This window comes from Scleropages formosus, chromosome 5, assembly GCF_900964775.1.
Source record: "Scleropages formosus chromosome 5, fSclFor1.1, whole genome shotgun sequence".
NCBI classification, from domain to species: domain Eukaryota; kingdom Metazoa; phylum Chordata; class Actinopteri; order Osteoglossiformes; family Osteoglossidae; genus Scleropages; species Scleropages formosus.
The window spans coordinates 17,870,761-17,888,475 of NC_041810.1; the positions used below are offsets into that span (position 1 = coordinate 17,870,761).

The 17,715-nt window shown below is 44.7% G+C and overlaps 1 protein-coding gene across 1 annotated transcript; it reads right to left on the reverse strand.

The window, feature by feature from the left end:
- Nucleotides 1-2,782: 2,782 nt before the first annotated feature.
- On the reverse strand, nucleotides 2,783-17,715 carry npm1b (nucleophosmin 1b). Its single transcript, XM_018746412.2, has 11 exons — nucleotides 17,632-17,715; nucleotides 16,862-16,944; nucleotides 16,225-16,344; nucleotides 15,086-15,179; nucleotides 14,843-14,940; nucleotides 14,561-14,607; nucleotides 14,316-14,397; nucleotides 11,036-11,125; nucleotides 6,798-6,893; nucleotides 5,791-5,865; nucleotides 2,783-4,469 (listed from the first exon to the last, which is right to left on the reverse strand). The coding sequence occupies exons 1-11, from the start codon at nucleotides 17,666-17,668 to the stop codon at nucleotides 4,416-4,418; spliced, it is 876 nt and encodes a 291-aa protein (XP_018601928.1). The 5' UTR covers nucleotides 17,669-17,715; the 3' UTR covers nucleotides 2,783-4,415.

Sequence of the window (17,715 nt, forward strand, 5' to 3'; positions counted from 1 at the left end):
CTAATATAGCGATTATTCTGTAAAGACACGATAGGAATTTGACAGGAACAAAGGAAGCAGCTGCTTGAGGTTCTGCGAAAGAACGAAGAATCATAAGTATGTTCAAGGCACTTTGAGGAGGTATGCTCATAAAGCCGGGGAGATCTGCCTCTCATCAGAAGACCAGAGTCACAGACATACGGTCCATTATTGATTATTGTCAATCTTCGTTGTGGTGGACCGGTGCATCGGAGACAGATGAATGTATGTCGTGCATCCAGTCACCCATCTATCTGTGCATACTGAAAATTTTATTGTCCATTTAATCCTAACCATAACCCCAACCCTAACGCTAACCCCAATCCCAGTCTTAATCCCAATCCTAACCCTAACCCTAAAACGCATTGCAGCCTACTGAGAAACCACTCTGAGTACTCATACCCTCTGACACACACACACACACAGGACAACAGTCACTTTATCACTGGCTGAAAACAGAGGGAAAAGCACACAAGGGAGGAACATAAACAGTGCAGGATTCAAACCCACAACCCGGTGGGTCAGCAATAAGAGCACTCCCATGGGAGCCACCCTGTTGTAACTGATCATTAAAAACGATACAATTATTATAAATTCATCTCATTCGGGTGTCAAATGCCACTCAAACGAGTCGTGCACAGGAGTCTGAAGGACGGCTAGAGACAGAGCACCAGGTGTCCTCTGAACACAGCAACCCGCTCTGTAACAGGTTGGCACGGGGTCCTGGCAGGACCTTCACACCGTGGGCGAACGCAGACGTGAGACTGCTGACCAATCCGCCACTTGAGCAAGGCATTTATCTCCAGCTCTGCAATAAAACTTAAGATGCCCATACGGGCATTAAGGCTCTGTGTGACGTAAAACGGTAAACATTGTAAAGCATCCCTGATAAGGGCGTCTGGTAGGCAAATAAATAATAGTCGTGCACGATAAATACATATCGTCCCAGTAAGTGATATTTGCCCAGACTGAGCAATGCAATAAATAGGATAGGTAGTGTATGATTTGAAGAATAACAATAACACATGTGGGACTTGCTCTCAGACGCAGGTTTGCAGTTGCGGGATCCCCACATTGACTCAACGGCGCTTTAAAGTGCCTCCAATTCCGTGGCACTCGGAGCAGGAGCTTTCAGCAGATTTGGGCTTTGCTCTCAAGGCAGTCCAGCTGAAGCACAGGGCAGCCATCAGCGATGACAAAGCAGCGAGTGCCTTCGATGTTTCTCTTCCTCAGTTGCTCCTGTCAAAGCTCCAGGACAACGGCCTTGAGAGCAGAGAAAACTCTTCAATTTCTGTATTTCACAAACCCAAGGTGCAGGGCTAGAGCAGCGCTGTCGAAGAGCACGACCATAACAAGGAAATTGGATTTCCACCATTCTCAGCACCTTTTTCAAGGAGTCACAAATCACACTGTCATAAGTAGTTAAACTCTAAAATGAGTCTTTATGGCCAGGTGCTCAGACTTCATTGAGCATGACTCCTTGTTCATGGACTTCAAGCGTTTAAAATTAACAAAAAAACTTGAAAGGATTGTTTAGCTTCTAGGAGCTGACAGTAGGAGGTTATACAAGAAAATGTGCTGATAATTACTGCCACCAAGTGGTAACCCAATAAGTGTCATCAACCAAAGGTTTTCGATTGCTTTTAAAACAAACTGTGAATAGAAAGTTAATACCATCTAACTAGAAGAAGCAGATATTGTGCTTCATCCGCTGTCCAAATTCGCTTTCATAATGTGGTACAAATACTATTTGCCTGCATATCAGACGTCTTGCTGGCATAGTTATTATTGCTTATGGTGCTAAATTAAGGGAGTGTCTCATGGCTCAGTCTTTGGTCCTCACCAAAATCCTCTCTGAATAGGACAGCATGGCAACATTTAGTGACCCCCACCAACTACCAAAGAACCTCACCTCTTTGTCTCAACTCCCAGCGGTAAAATATGTTATGTACTGCCTAGTAGTAAATAGGTTTACTAACCTTTTATCCCAAAAAATGAACCCAAAGAAAAAATTACTGATAATTTGACATGGCTTCTTCATAAACTCTTCCCTGTCCCTCAACTACAGATTTCCATGTTTTCCCTTCAATCAAGCAACAGTTTAATTCTGCCACATTGTGTAAAATTGCCCTTTTTTTTAAAAAAAAAAAAATAAAAAAATAAATGACTGTCGTGTGTTATTGTACCTCTGGGTACCCTTCAGGCTAATCCATCACCTATCCTTATGCAACAATAAAATTATACGTCCAAAGACTCCCGAGACTCGTCTGCATCCCTCGGACCAAGCTAATGTCTCTCCACAATTATAAAAGTGGCAGTGGCATCGCTCAAGTGTCCAGAACCCTGAAATTACACTGCCAATGTTGAATTCCCACCGTACAGTAAATAGATGTTGCAGCAGACATAGAAAGGCCTGATGTCAGCTCAATAAATGCATACATAAACATGTGGCTGATTTAAGGCGTAATAGAGGGGGTTGATTACACTCATATATTACTTCAAAGTAAGATGAATTATGAATACACAAACACTACGCTCAAGTGGCTGGCTGCAAATAGTTTCTTTGGTGTATCTCGTGTGCGTTTACTTCTTGAGGGCTGTGTGTAATGTATGACTGTAATTACCAACTCGGTTACAATCCATCATAACCTGGTTTGACCGAGGCACCGCTTTCTCTGTTGTCCCATTAGCAGCAAGTGAACACAAGTTTAGATTAACATATCAAATTGTGACAAGCAAGGGAAGGACACACAGGCTGGAGGAAATGACGACGGCGCTGAAAATAACAGTTTATTCGTTTTCGGTCAACAAAGGTAAAGACAGACTAGATGGATTGTTTTCTGCCCCCCAAGTCTTCAGTGAACCTACCATTAGTTCAGAAGATTCAAGTATGAAAACACAAGATTGTAACTATGTTTCATGGTATCAGAAGAGGCAATAAATCTCTGGGTAGCTACAGCACCCTACCTTACAAAATACCACTGTATTTTGTAGTACACTGCAGTACAGCAAGTAATTCGATCACATTTAACTGAATGAGGAGAGAATAAGTGCATTTTATACAAATGTTTTCCTTAACAGCAAAACTAACTTGCCACAAAAAAATGTAACCTGAACATCTGTGTTCATAATAGCCTAAGCATCAAAAGGGTTTTAATGGATTCCAGGACAAGATATTAGGAACAGATGATTTGATTATGGTGACTGCTGTTCTGTTTTACCAGTTTCCAGTACTTTCTCTCGCACCAGGTGTATAAAAACTAAACAGAAATGAAATACAATGTTTTACAAGCGCAATAATGCTTGTGATTGGAAACAAAGGAAATCCCCTTAACAACATGGAGGATGGGGCACAATGCTTTTTTACAAAAGCAATCTTCCTTAACAAAATGCAAAACAGTTTAAGCAATAAGGCAAAGAAGATTTCTTGTGTTCACATTTTAACTTTGCATAAACATTAAAACTTCAATGACTTTTGAGGGAAAAAGATATAGAGCAATAGGGGAAATAGAATATATTGTTCCCTAATCAAAAATACATGACGTTAGGATGGATATCAAAGGCAACACTATAAAGTAGACATATGAAGCTTTTTTTTTTTTGTAGCCATAGCTGAACTCCCTAACACCCTCTATGTTTTTACTTCTAAACTATTAAAACACTGACCAAGATTCCATCAGTTCCTATTCTTGGCCAGTCATACGATTCGGCCATGTTCATTATAAAACACAAAACATCACAGTCTTACACTATTAGAAGTTAAAGGCTAGCATTAGAGAACATATTGAAATTAAAGAATAATGCAACTGAATTCAAAATATTAGAGAGGAGCCTCTGGCATTTAAAATGCATCGACACTCCACACGTAGTGGGAGCTGCCACAGCAGTGTTTTAACAGAAGGTCGCAAACAAAACCCTACAAACAGAAGAGAAAGTGTGTATAACAATACTATGAAAAACCACCACTTTACTGTAGTGTGTTAAAATCGTTGGACGCAAAAACAAAAGATCTTTAATACCTGGTCACTAAAGGCCAGGGGAATCTGATCTAGGATCATCGGTCACATGCTGCATGGACGGCTGATGCTTTGGTAAAAAGGGACTTGGTAAGTTGGGCACACTTCTTACTTAGCATCTCACATATTCGGGCAGAAATTTTTTAACTCCTAATGAATTTAACGGTCCAAGGATCATGCATACGTTTTTTTTTTTATAAATAAAACTAATAAGGAAAGGAAAGAACAGCGAAGGGTTAACAGGAAGGCAAGGGCAACAAACCATCCTCCAACTCCGAACATCTGCCTCTCGGGGCAAACAGAAAAGTTAAAAGAACGTTTAAAAAAAAAAAAAAAAAAAAAAAAAAGACTCTGGATCTCAACCGGAACCAATAAGGTCGATCATTTTTTCTCAGACTTCAGTGTCTGTACAAAGGTCCAAAGTTCTTTGATTACCTAAATGAGAGGGAGGGAGGGAGAGGAAGACAGAGAGACTAATTATAAAGCAGTCTTAATAAGCAGTTGCGTAGTCATGAAGCATGACTTGGGTGACTCACTACAAAGGGCACTGCCCCACACACACACACACACATTCAAGATGGTGACGGGGGGGGGCGTTAATGGCACATACCAAAACACATGACTACCAGGTAGGGTGGCTTGACAGAAACATCTGACATCTGAGCTCAGCATCCGAGCCAAAGCAATTTGCAGATGTTTCCGCACATTACCATCCGCAAAGTGTTTACCTCCTAAAGCGGTTTACGCAAGAAAACCACGAGTGACAATAAAAGAAATGTTTTCAGGGCGGGCTGGGGGGGGGGGGGGGTGATCTATCTAAAGAGAATCTTCATTAAAGGCCAAACGTATTCGCATGAGAAGCTCTTTATGTAGATTCTTTCAGAAAATGATGAATCAGTTCGTCCAAAACAGAAAATACATTTTGTCACACAACCTCCTTAACAAAACAGTTCACAGTAAATCACAATGACACTTGTGTGAATTTACATAACCTACTCAAACTTTGATTCCTATACCATCTTCTATTTCAGAGTTAGGCATAATATTAACATATTTTTTAATTTTTTTTTTTTTTTTTTAAATGGTCCTTTGCACTATATTATTTTTAATAGAAGCATCATTATCAGGGTGCATTTATATTACATTTATTCAGTTAGCTGATGCTTTTCTTCAAACTTACAAGTATTCACCCATTTATACTGCTGGATAATTTTACTGATCAAGAGTATTATAGCTGGAGTGGGGATTCGAACCTGTGACCTTTGGGTCCAAAGGTAGCAGCAATAACTACGACGCTACCAGCTGTCCCACTTACTTATCTGGGCTTAAATCTTTTAAATCGATATTCATCATTGTTACAAGTGAAACGCTTGGCAAGCAATGAGTAAGAAGTGCGCTTTCAGAAACTTTGTGAATGACCCTGAACTGCCGTGGGAGCCTGGTACTGCCGACATAGCACCACTGACTTCAATGACACCACAAAACACATCCCTGTAAAGTTGTCAGTAAATCACAAAGACAGACTCTCTTGGCGTGAACGCTCCCTCTCGGGACTTGAACATTTCTGTATTTCTACAAGGATCCTCACTCTTCCGCTTCCCTCCAACAGTTGTCTCTGCTCCTTCGGTGTGTGTACATGTCACCTTTGCATGTCTTATGTGGTATTAATTTAGGTGGTGTTCCAAAAAAGGAACAAATCTTATTACACCTAATATCTGCTGGTGGGAAAACAGAAAAACAAACACAAAATACTCACATTTTTATCTGTGACTTTGAAAGAACTTCGGGCAAAATTCTCAAACTTCTGCTCCGTCTTGGGAAGAGGTTTCCCCTGGGAGAGAGGATGAGGGCATTCATTGACCAGCGGGTGACAACGGGCAGTCACATCCCGACCACACCACTGATACCGACAAGTACAGGTGACATTAAACTGTGGTCAAGACTGTGGACTTTTACCCTGAATGTGACTGGTTCAGGTTCCAGGAGGGGAACAGCTACTGCACCTCAGAGTGACACCCTTAACCATTTCAGAAAAATGCAAAAAGGCCAATTTAGCAACTGTAAATCCAACATGTTCAGCGCTCCTTGGATGGCAGTTTGATAGATAGATAAATAAATAAATAAAAAAATAAAATTACAAGCATTAAAAATGCACAACTACACTGAATGAGAGCCTGACCTATGTGCGCAACGTATTTTCCTTCTTACATTTATTCCTTTACCTGGTGTTTTTCCTCCAAAAGACTTTCCAATGTTAATCTACTTAAACCGATTAACCCAATTATACAGCTGGGTCATTTTTACTGGAGCAACTGAGGGTAAGTACTTTGGTTAAGGGTACTACAGCAGGAGATGAGATCTGAACATGTGACTATTGGATTCAAAGGCAGAAGCTCTGATGATTATGCTAACTGCTACCCCATAAAATTTTACTATGAAATGGGCAAAGAAAGTTTCCAAATTCATGGATGTATGATGATATTCTTAACCAGGAGTACATATCACCAACATAAGCCAATTATTCAGTTTTTTTGAAGTGTATGGATAATTATACATTAGTTCTGAATTTACACATCATGCTTATGTTATTTTTACAGAATTACGGTATGACTTTAAACAGGCAATTTACTATTACAACTGTGCATAAAAAAAATTTTTCTAAAAATTGCCCTGGTCCTTTCAGTAACTGAAAGAAGTAGTTAAAACATCAGGACCGGTAAACGTAGACGTGAACACGGCAGGAGCAAAGTGCCGCATTCTCACCTCCTTCACGTCAGAGGTCAGTCTGCTCTTGATGTCGCCCACGGAGAGCGTCTTTGGAGTCCCAGCTCCAGATTTCTCCTTGGATCCTTTGGGTGTCTAAATAAAAATAAAGCAGTGCTTTTTACTGCCCGCATCACACATTTCTTACTTTATTTACTTTACTTCAACAGCAGCCAACAAGAGTACTGGTAAAGTGTTATTTGACTGGGGGTACAGTTGGACACGATGGACATGCTTGCTCCCTGCAGGATGTGCCTGCAATGACACAAGGCCCTTCCATCACCCCACCCCATCATCCTGCATGATCCCCATGGCTCTCTTGTCTTGTCATGGGCTGACAGTGAAGAGGGACCCATTTGTCTGTGCTAGAGAACATGGCGTCACACCGGTCCAAGAGGTTCAGCGATCGACAGCAACCAGGTGGCATCAAGTTGTTGCGGAACCACAGGCTCGCGGACAACTGACGTTCACACGGGAGCGCAAACCTTCGGGACGCGATCGCCCTTCATGAGGGAATAGCATGTTATACTGTACACACCGCAGGAGAAGGAAATCAAAACTGCATGACTTAAAGGTGTCAAGATATTCCAAGATAAACTTTTGAATGACTAGTTCACGGAACATCTTCGCTTTGAACTGGAAGCATTCCAGCTTGATCCCAGAAAACACATTTCCGCAGCACCACGCAGTATTCGCTCTCCTGCCCCCCACCTCCTAACCACAACAAAGATACCGCAACCACTCTACATGTGAGACACAACATGCAACAAAATGTTTGCAAAATTTAACATACAAATTTGGTTTTTTTTTGTTTTTTTAAAAAATAATTTAAAAAACATTATAGCACTAATCTCCAGGTCTTCTTCAGCTGTTCCCTCTTGTGTTCAACTGGTCCACTTTCTAGTAGTGTTTCAATCAGCCTTAAGTAAATAAGCCAATGAGCAATTAAATCAGAGCACACCAATTTCTCCCTCAATTACACCTCCTTTTAACAAGCGTGTCACGCTACAAATGATCATTTTATTGCTTCCAAGCAGGCAAGGGCAAGTCTGGGCTTTGCGTCGATCAGCAAAGCAGAGAAACGCCTCGGGGTGCAGAAAGGTAACGTCTTTCAGTGCCGGTCTGGGTTTGCAGGTCCAGGATGACAGAACACTTTAAATGAGCCACCTGTGCTGGACGGGGCCAGGCCGGGCCGGAATAAACCCACCCGAGCACGTGATCACGAGCAATCGCGACCTACATGGTGCGCTTCAGATGCGCACTTTAGCGTGGGGCTTTAAGGGATTATCGTGACTGATCTTCTCCAAGCTCGGGGTCCTCCGGGATTCCAGCTCCTGACTGATGAAGGAAAGGTTTCTGTAAGGGTGTAACACAAGTGCGTGTTGAGAGAACAGTGAACTGGAGAGAGAGACGGGTTGGGGAGGTATCCTAGATCGCAAAAGAGACACGCGCACACACAAATGCATACTCAGACACATACATACACAAACAGCTGCGCTATTACAAGTGGCAGACTGTTTGTACCTCACCGACGGGCTTGTAATCTGCGTCGATTGCAGGGTTTCATTGACGGTCCGAGCCGCCCTTACAACTGCACAGGGTGATCGCCGAAAGGGTTTAACCCCCGGCAGCCAAGCGCATCTGAGAGAGTGCTGCCCACCAATAGGACTCCGAGCACAGAAATCCAACGTCTGCTGCAGAACCTCGCAGTGTTTTTCAGCAACTTTTACAACGAGCCTAACATACCAGATGAAGTGGTTGAGCCATAAATAACAAGACACTTTAAGAACTCCCACTACAATATGCAAATGAGGCTCATGGTCAGAATTAATAATGAAACTTCTTCCAAAGCAGGAGCACCCGAAACTGACCGACTCACTGGAAAAAGCTCATTAAAGTGAAATTCATATTGATGTCCTTGTGATCATCAGTTCAACTGAGTACAAAGAGCAGGTAAATAAAACCACTCACTCACTAACAGTCCAAGGATTCAGTAAAAAGCAACAAAAACCAAAGCAAAAAATGTGGTCATCTGCCATGTCCCCGGGAAAAACAAAGGCACACAACGTGAGATCAGAAGAAGCGAGTGCGCACACACACACAGTTTATTAGAGAAGAGCTGGGACAGCTGTGGACCCAACACAGCTGATGAACACACGGCCGGTGTCCCGTTCCATCGGCCCAGATGCTGATTACAGGTACCTGGGGCCCTGGGACAGTCTGCTGGCACGCCATCCTCTTGGACCAATAACGTGCCCCTGTTGCGTGTCACTGCAGCGAGTACGGCATGGGGCGCAGCTGGTGACCACTGCAGTGTGGGGACTTTAGGATCACATTGTTGTTAAAGGGCCAGTAAAGAAACAAAGCTCATCAGGTTACAAATAAGCCAATAACAATGACGATGCAACCAGTAACGCAGCGGTCACAACGTCAGAATAATGTTAAGTCCAATACAATCAAACATCCAGAGCAGCCCAAGAGAAGCACTACCAAAGATTCCCAGACATCCCAGGTCCATTTAAAAGAACCTCCGCCTCCTTTTGGCCCATTGCGTGCCCAACTATCCCTCCACACGCAACAATGAGGGGAGATGGTAAAGGTGTGTGTTTGTGTGTCGAGGGGTATCAGTGTGGTATCCACCAACCCCTCGCGTCAGTCCCATTCAAACAGGACCTGCCTGCTTTCACACCCAGCTGAAACTGCACCTGTGGAACAGGTTGCGAGACAATTAGCGCCCCCTGCGGCCTAGCCCCTAACAATGCGTCTCCTAATTAATCGTTCCGAAGCATTACGAGGGACAAGCCACCTTGAAACCGATCAGACGCCACACCGAGGGAGAAAGTGCAACGATTTGGCCATATCCTGGAATTAAAGAAAGGCCTTATTCCACAACAGTCCCTAGCCCCGAAGACAGGTCACAGGGTCAAACTGAGCCTGGGGAATGAGTACAAGTATGTTTGTTTAGTTGGGGGCAGCAGGGTGAGGGTGTCGCTGCTCTCTATTCCACCTGAGCACTTATCAGCTAATTGCCGGTTGTCGGGGCCAATTCAAGGCTCTACTCTCGGCCGTGAGAAGGAACTGATATTTAAGGAGCAGTCATCTGAAGACTGGCTCTCGGGGGTAAGCGCTACACCTCTGGTTACAGGCAACACACAGGTCCTCCTCTAGGTAAACAACATGCACCTTCGTGAATATCTAAATATGTATTTGACTCCCCTTACACCAATTTACCCATTTATACAGCTGGGTAATTTTACTGCAGTTTTAGGGTACTACAGCCAGAGGTGGGGATTGAACCTGCAACCTTTGAATCCAAAAGCAGTAGCCCTAACCACTACGCCACCAGCTGTCCCTGTATATACAGTCCTGCTCCCTCTACAGTTTTTGACCTTTAACCCAAGATCATTCTAAAACATTTCAGTTTGGCAAAATAACTGGAAATAAAGTAATAAAAGCTGTGCACACACGATACTGTCATGCAAACGCATTGCAAGTGGTATCTACTGAAAATCAGATTAATCCAAAGGCATTTTTGGTCAAGCCCATCCAAATATGGGCAGGCCTCCGCTACGCCTGACAACCAAAGGCACTGTAAAATGAGACATGTGCTCAACTTAAGAGGCTTCAGAGACAAAGAATCCCAATGAAAAGGGCCCGGGAATGATTACCGTACTGCTCATAAAGAAACCTGGACATGTGTCCTGGCACCCTAATGAGGGCACTGATGGTGATTTACGGCTCCAGAAGCCGAACCGACCCGCGGTGACACACGAGCCCCTGCTGGCCAGGCCCTGCCCGCTGCCAGGTTTGGCCCCCTCTTCACGAGCAAAAGGTCCTTCCAGTCCCCAATGGCCAGCTTTCACCTGTATCCCCCGAGGGCTGTTCTTTGTCACCTACCACTGTGCCACTGTTTCATTCATTACTGTGCAAAACTTAAGTTATATAACACAAAGAACCAAAAAAAATTCTCTCTCCCCCCACACATCGTTTCATCGGATACTTCCATTAAACAGCGTCCAGCTTCTCATCACCACAGTGCTGACTGGAAGAAATGGCTTTCGATGACACAGGAGACCACGATCTTCACCACAGCCCCTTTACCGCAGTGGAGCCACAATGCTGTTCCTTAGCAGGCATGGGAATCAAGAAGTGCATTAAGGGAGATCAGGAAGCCAATGTTGAACCCAAGCTTTGAATATCCACGGCTGGGCAGAGGAGTGGGGGGTGGGAGTGTCTACCTTGGCCTGGGGCTTTCCTGCTGGGCCGGCAGACTTGTTGCGAGTGCCATTCTCCTTGGGCGCCGGCTTGACCTTCTTCCCCTCGGCACTCTGGAGGAAACAGGAAGAGGACATGCAGGCTGGTCCCATGGGTGGGAGGGGCAGAGCATCAATATCACACCTTTTGGCAGAGAATCTTCGCTGGTGTCCAGTCATCTCAATTCGTGGGCTTTACCACATGCCCTCTTACAGTACAGCAGGAGGCATAGTGGTGGGAGACACCACTCTGCAATCAAAGCACCTCCACGTGAATTCCTGCTTCTGCTCTCATACCTGTGATCAAGGCACCCACCCTGAACTGATACAGTAAAAATTACCCAATTTTACAAATGAGTAAGTCACTGTAAATAGCACCAAGTCACTGTGGAGAAGTGTCAATTAAATGGATAAATGTGTAAAGCTATTACTATTAAAGTTGTGATTTATATTTACCTTAATCTATGAGATCAATGAGACTGATTGGAAGTAGGACCTATGTACTTGATTCTGTTATGGATGACGCATCGGTGTATTAATAAACTGAAGGAGTATCTGCCTCTGTTCAGTGCCTACAATAAAAGAGGGGAGTCCAGCCACCACTACTGGTACACTAGCGGTCACTGTTTCCACGGTAACGTACAGGTCAATACACCGCATTTAACGTTTACACTTACTCTTTAGATGATGCTTTTTCCAAAGCAACCTACAATGTTAATCTACTTACAATTATCTATCCATTTATACGGGGGGTCATTTTTACTGGAACGATTCAGGTTAAGTACCTTGCTGAAGGGTACTAGAGCCGGAGGCAGGGATCAAACCTGTGACCTTTGGGTCCAAAGGCATTAGCTTTAACCGCTACACTAGCAATATCCTGCAAAAATGACTTAACCAGAAAACAGAAACACTGAGACAAAAAACCCTCTGGGTTTGAGATACCGAGTGTGTGCCTGTCTGCCCCAGAATGCCAGCTCCAGGTTACCGCAGAGAATAAAATAGCCATTAGGGACAATCAAACAACCACTTATAGGACAAAAAAAATTCCTTGTACTGAATAACAAGCCCAGCTTATGAAAAGGGGGTATTCATAAACTGCTGCAGAGTTTAAATTTTCTTCAGCGAGACCTTGTTTATACGAGGGCAGAGGGTCCCGAGTAAAACTTCAGTATGATTAAGAATCAATGAAATTACTGGTCAAAAACCCAGGTATAAACCTAAGGACCCTTGGCTGGCAGAGCCACTTGGTTCATGTCTGTGTTTGTGTGTGAAGGGGGGGGGGAGACTACAGAATAAATCAACACGTGACACGAATGCTCAGCTGTTTTTTCTCCCCGAAGCGAGAATCAACAATAAAAAAGCAGGCATGCACGCCGGGCCGCTTTGATCTGCGCCGTGGCTCAGCTCCAACTGGGATACGGTCAGTAAAAACCTGTCTGTCTCACTCTCTCTCACACTCACACAGGTTTGGCACGAAGGCTGGAGAGCGGAGGAGGACAGGAATGGGAACGGCTGCCCTGAGCGCCAGCTGCCTACAGCATACCTAAGCGCGCAGCGAGATTACAGAGAAGAAATACTCATTACACCCCAAGACCCTGTGTTTTAACCACGCAAAACCAGATGGGTGCAGGACAGAGGAACATGAAAGTCTGCCAAACTCCTCATTTTAAGCGCTCTGCCCACTGGTACCATAAGACATTTTTGGGAAATGTTAAGCCTTTTAAAAAAAACATAACTCGTTTGATCTTGAAGCACCTTCTACGAGGTCTAATTTAAACTATCAAAAAGCAGAAACCATGGCAACAGTTCCAAACATGTTTACTTCATGATGAGCATTTTTATTAATCACCATCTGAACATTCCAGATGTAAGAAAATCCACCTTGATGCTGCAAATTTTGTTTTACCTTAAAACTATGGCGGCTGGAACAAGCATACGTACATACGGTTGTGCAATTGCAGTAAACAGGGTAGGGCAAAAGAGTGTAAACAAGCCTCTGCCCCCAGGTCTTCTACCAAGTAAACCATGACACCTAGTGGTCACCACGAGCGCTCTACCCCAATGACAGCGGCTCATGAGGAACCAGCACCAGTGACGGAGTAAGAAAAGAAATCATTACGCTGCACTGGCTCTTCAGCCTATAAACACAACTGGAAGCAGAACTTATGTTCAAACCTCCAAAGCCATTTTCATCATTAGTTCACACTTGGTGAAAGTTTAAAAATACAGATGTATCTTTTCTTTTTTTTTTTTTTTTTTTTTTTTTTTTTTTTTTAACAGGTTAGGTTCTGTAAAACTTGTATACAGGTGGTCCCCAACTTACGATGAGGTTATGTTCCGCGAAACCCATCATAAGTCAAAAATGCATTTAATACACCTAACCCACCGCGCATCACAGCTTAGCATATGCGTGATGGCCATTACGGGCCTGCCGCCTTCATGCTGGGCAATTACATTAAGTCTCTCCTGAAGAGTGATTGCCTTCTTCTTCCCACCAATAGCAGGAGACACAGATGAGCGTTTCTGTGACATTATGGATGCACAAAGCAGACGGGCAGACTGGAAGATGCAGATCGCGAGAGAGCATTGCACTGCATATCGCTTGCCCGGGAAAAAATTGTATATATATATACACACACACAGTATATATATGAAAATTCGAAGTACAGTTTCTACTGAATGTCTATTGCCAGCTCGCCATCGTAAGTCGAGGTGCATCTATATATAGCTATACTTTATAGCTACACTCCAAAACACCAAACAAGCTATAAACACTGTGGAAGTGAGCTGGATTAAGGTGGTGCCACACTTTACTCTTTACTGGCACCCATCTGCTGGAAGCATAAAGACACATTGCTTTTGTTCCATTTAAATTTTGTACACATTTTCTAAAATGTCAAGAAATATTTGGGGGGGGGACTTTCTTCTTCTAAAACCCAAATCTCAACCATCTGTAACATGTGGGCTTATTATTAAACTGTATTTAGCTGACACCTTTGCCGGAGGCAACGTAAAAATTACAATGATTTACCCAGTTATACAAGGAGGACATCCTCACTGGATCAATTCACGGTAAGTATCTTGCTCAAAGTGACTACAGCAGGTGAGATTCAAACCCAGAGTTTTCAGATTACAAGGTGACAACACTGAACAGCAGTAAAATTCCAGGAAATTCCTGACTGGGAGCTGAAACTGTTGCGTTAGACTGAAGAACCGTGGTATTATTTGTTGCGTGGGCAAGCAGAAACAGGAAAGAGTGCCTTACTGTATTTGGCGCTTTAACTTGGTGTTTCAGCTTTTTGTCAGATATGTCCTCCTCCTCATCATCATCTTCGTCGTCATCATCTCTGGAGAAAAAAAACATGGAAAAACAACAGAAAAATGTAGGACAATACTGTATAGAATGTGTGTGTAACCTCAAAGTACTGAATGTGTAAGAACTCCCAAAATGCCATAGAGATTGCACATGTGGATATAATAAATTTAATAAATAAAAAAAAAAACACATACTCATCATCTTCATCATCCTCATCATCCTCATCCAGCTTTAGCTTTTTCTACACAGAGGGACATAAAAAACAAAATTTAAAGAAATCCTCTTTTTCTGGAGTTCTGTTCAATAAGCTCAATTACATTTCTGATGTTCTCTGTACTTCATTTTTTTTTTACTTTATTTTTTGTTTATTTTTTCATTTTTAAGAAATGACTGCACATTACCGGTAATTTGTAAAGGGAGGAGGAGGGAGGGAGTCACACCGACACAGTGACACTGGGAAGGAAACCTAGTCCTACCGGCACAGGTAGCTTCCCTGAAGTGGAGGGTCTTTTAATGGGCGATGTGTTGTTCTCCTCTTCCTCATCCTCATCTTCATCTTCAGACTCCTTCACACCTTCGTATCACACACACACACACACACACACTTAATCACACTTACACTCACAGGATCATCGAGTTACACCTTGCTATGGGAATCAGGCCCCTTACAAGCTGCTACAGCAGTATGGAATCTGAGAGCACCAGAACCGCTCACTTACTGACGAAATGCTGCCCGCTGATGTAGACGGGTCCGGAGCCAGACTTCAGACGAAACGTGACGGGCAGCGAGATCTCAAACCCTCCTAAACTCATCTGAGAAACACAAAAGTGGGGGACAGAAAAGAAAGAACATTCAGCCTTTGACACAGGCGGCAGGTGGCGTTGCGATTAGCGCTGCTGCCTTGCAAATGACGGACGTGGGTTCAAGTCCCACCTCCTGCTGAAGTACCTAACCTTAAGTGACAATGTAAAAGTTACCCGGCTGTATAAAAAGACAATCATCGCACACAGCTCTGTGCAAAAACATTGTATTTTGGAGAAAAAACATCAGACAATAAATAATAAGCTATAATTTAATAATTCTGGCCAGCTGTTTTGTTGCTTTATTTAACACTAATCCTCACTACTATTATTAATAAAGTCTCCTTGCATGCGCCTATTATTGCCCTCATTCTAAAAGTGGTTCCTTGACTTTCTGATGTAGGGTTAGCCTCACACACTACAGTTTTTTGGTTTTGTATCTGGCAAAACCACCAAAAAAAAAAAAAAAAAAAAAAAAAAAAAAACTTACCCACATATTTAGAACGTAACATGTTCTTCCCGCTGTCACTAAGTAGTAGTGACACACCTTGGGTAAGTCCCCCGAGCGACGGCTCGCTAAACAAACACAATCTAGATGAGTACTAGAAACGCCATCATTTGTCTCGATATACATGACAGCCTGTAGCGTAGCGGTTACAGCTGCTGCCTATGGACCCAAAGGTTGCAGGTTCCATTCCCACCTCCAGCTGCAATACAGACTACTTACCTACCCTGAGCTGCTCCAGTAAAAACTGCCCAGCTGTATGAACGGGTAAATAACAGTAAGTACCTTAAGTGTAAGTCACTTTGGAGAAAAACAGAAAGAGACCCACCCCCAATAAATGAATATGCAACCAGATACAGCCTGAAGGTTAGAATATTTTTCTCAGAGTCACACCAAAACAGGTATATGTGTCGATGCAAAATGCTAAACACGCTACAACATTCTGGTGATTCGGGGGGGGGGGGGGGGGGGGGCATTTTAAGCAAGGGGAAATTGGTGCGTAAGGAAAGCAACGTTATTGTGTCTCTTGCGCAAGGCCCTGCGGAAACTCACAGAAGGGAGGATGGAGGGCTTCAGGGCAGCCAGCTGCACTTTGGTCACCTTGCCCGCGTAGGTCATGCCCTCCAGCTCCACCGTGTGAATGCGGTCCTCGGCATCCGCTCCCAAGCAAGCCTGGAAGACACACGCCGGGTAACCTGGACCACGGCTTCCGATACCGCTGGCGCAACTGACCCCTTCGCCCCCGGACCCTGAGAAACACACCGTGGCGATATGGGACGAGCAACCCGAGGCCGAGCAGGGCAAACGCCACCCGGATGTAACCGGGCCCAGATGCCACCTCCGTGTTCGTTAACGCACGTTAGCAGCGGCACTTTCGCGCAGCAGGGAGCGCCGGTGCCTCACGGCTTCCGGGCCATTCGGACGTCGGTTCGAATCTCGCTCGGCACGTTCTCTGCGTGGGTTTCATCCGAGCGATCCGGTTTCCGCACGCGCACTCCAAAAGCACGTTTGAGGTGTAGCGGTGACCCAAACTTGCTCGTAGGGCGTGCACGTGCGTGAGATCGCCCCGCGATCCAGCACGTACTCCGTCCCATGCCCCCCGTGCTTCCAGAATACACTCCGGACCACCGCCATCGCCCCTGCGCTAGACGGATGGGCGTAGGTAACGGGCCAGCTGACGCACCCTTACCACTTTGAGCGAGAGCTGGTGCTCCGCCTCATCATCCTCCGCCTCCACCTTGTACTCCTTCTTGTCGGACTTCAGGTCACAAGCTGATGGAGAGAACAGCGATCAGCGATGACACTTCACACGGAAGCGGGCACAGCGGTCAGAAGGACCGCCCAGCACTCCAAGGACCCGGGTCTAAACCCAAACTCCTGTTGTAGTACCTCAGTGTAAGGTACTTACCTGAACTGGCACAGTAATAGTTACCCTAAGCCTGGGGTAAAACCCTGTAGGTAACTTAACACTGCAGGGAGTTGTGCAGAAAGCGACAGCCTGTCAATTATTATGAGCATTTTGTGCATATGATATCTGATATGAGTGTGAAACTCCAGACATATGTGGTTTTTTTGGGGAAAAAGCCCCAAAAGCGGACTTCAGCGCCGAGAGACACTCCGAGATATTATTGCCACTCATCCTTTTCGCCCAGATCGCTCCGAAAAGCCGCACTGCACGCCACGCGTGCGCCTGTCAACCGCTCCACATCGATCGACACGCGCGAGAGCCCCCCGCCATCACACGAGCCGGGCGCGAGCAAACGCGCACAGAGCAGGTGAACGTCGCGGGATGACTGAGCTCTCTCGCCCGCGTTACTAGTATTTAGTATTTGTATTTCTGCACGAACCGAATTTTTACGTGCTGACTGCATGGAATCAAACTAACTGGATGCAGTGGTGGGCGAGGGGCGCGACCGCCGTGGCACCGGGAAGCGCGTGCAGTGCAGACAGAGCGCTCACCGAACAGGTACAACAGGGGTTTCCTGCTTTCCGCCATGTTCGTGCCGGAGGTTTCCGCAAAGTGCGTTGGAGGGATGGGGCTGC

Excerpts from the sequence above, each read along its gene's own strand:
- npm1b (XM_018746412.2), bottom strand. The coding sequence starts at position 17,668 with ATGGCGGAAAGCAGGAAACCCCTGTTGTACCTGTTCG. Across the intron at positions 16,345-16,861 it reads ACCAGCTCTCGCTCAAAGTG|GCTTGCTTGGGAGCGGATGC; the intron begins GTAAGGGTGCGT and ends TGTGTCTTCCAG. Across the intron at positions 6,894-11,035 it reads CAGGAAAGCCCCAGGCCAAG|ACACCCAAAGGATCCAAGGA; the intron begins GTAGACACTCCC and ends ATTTTTATTTAG.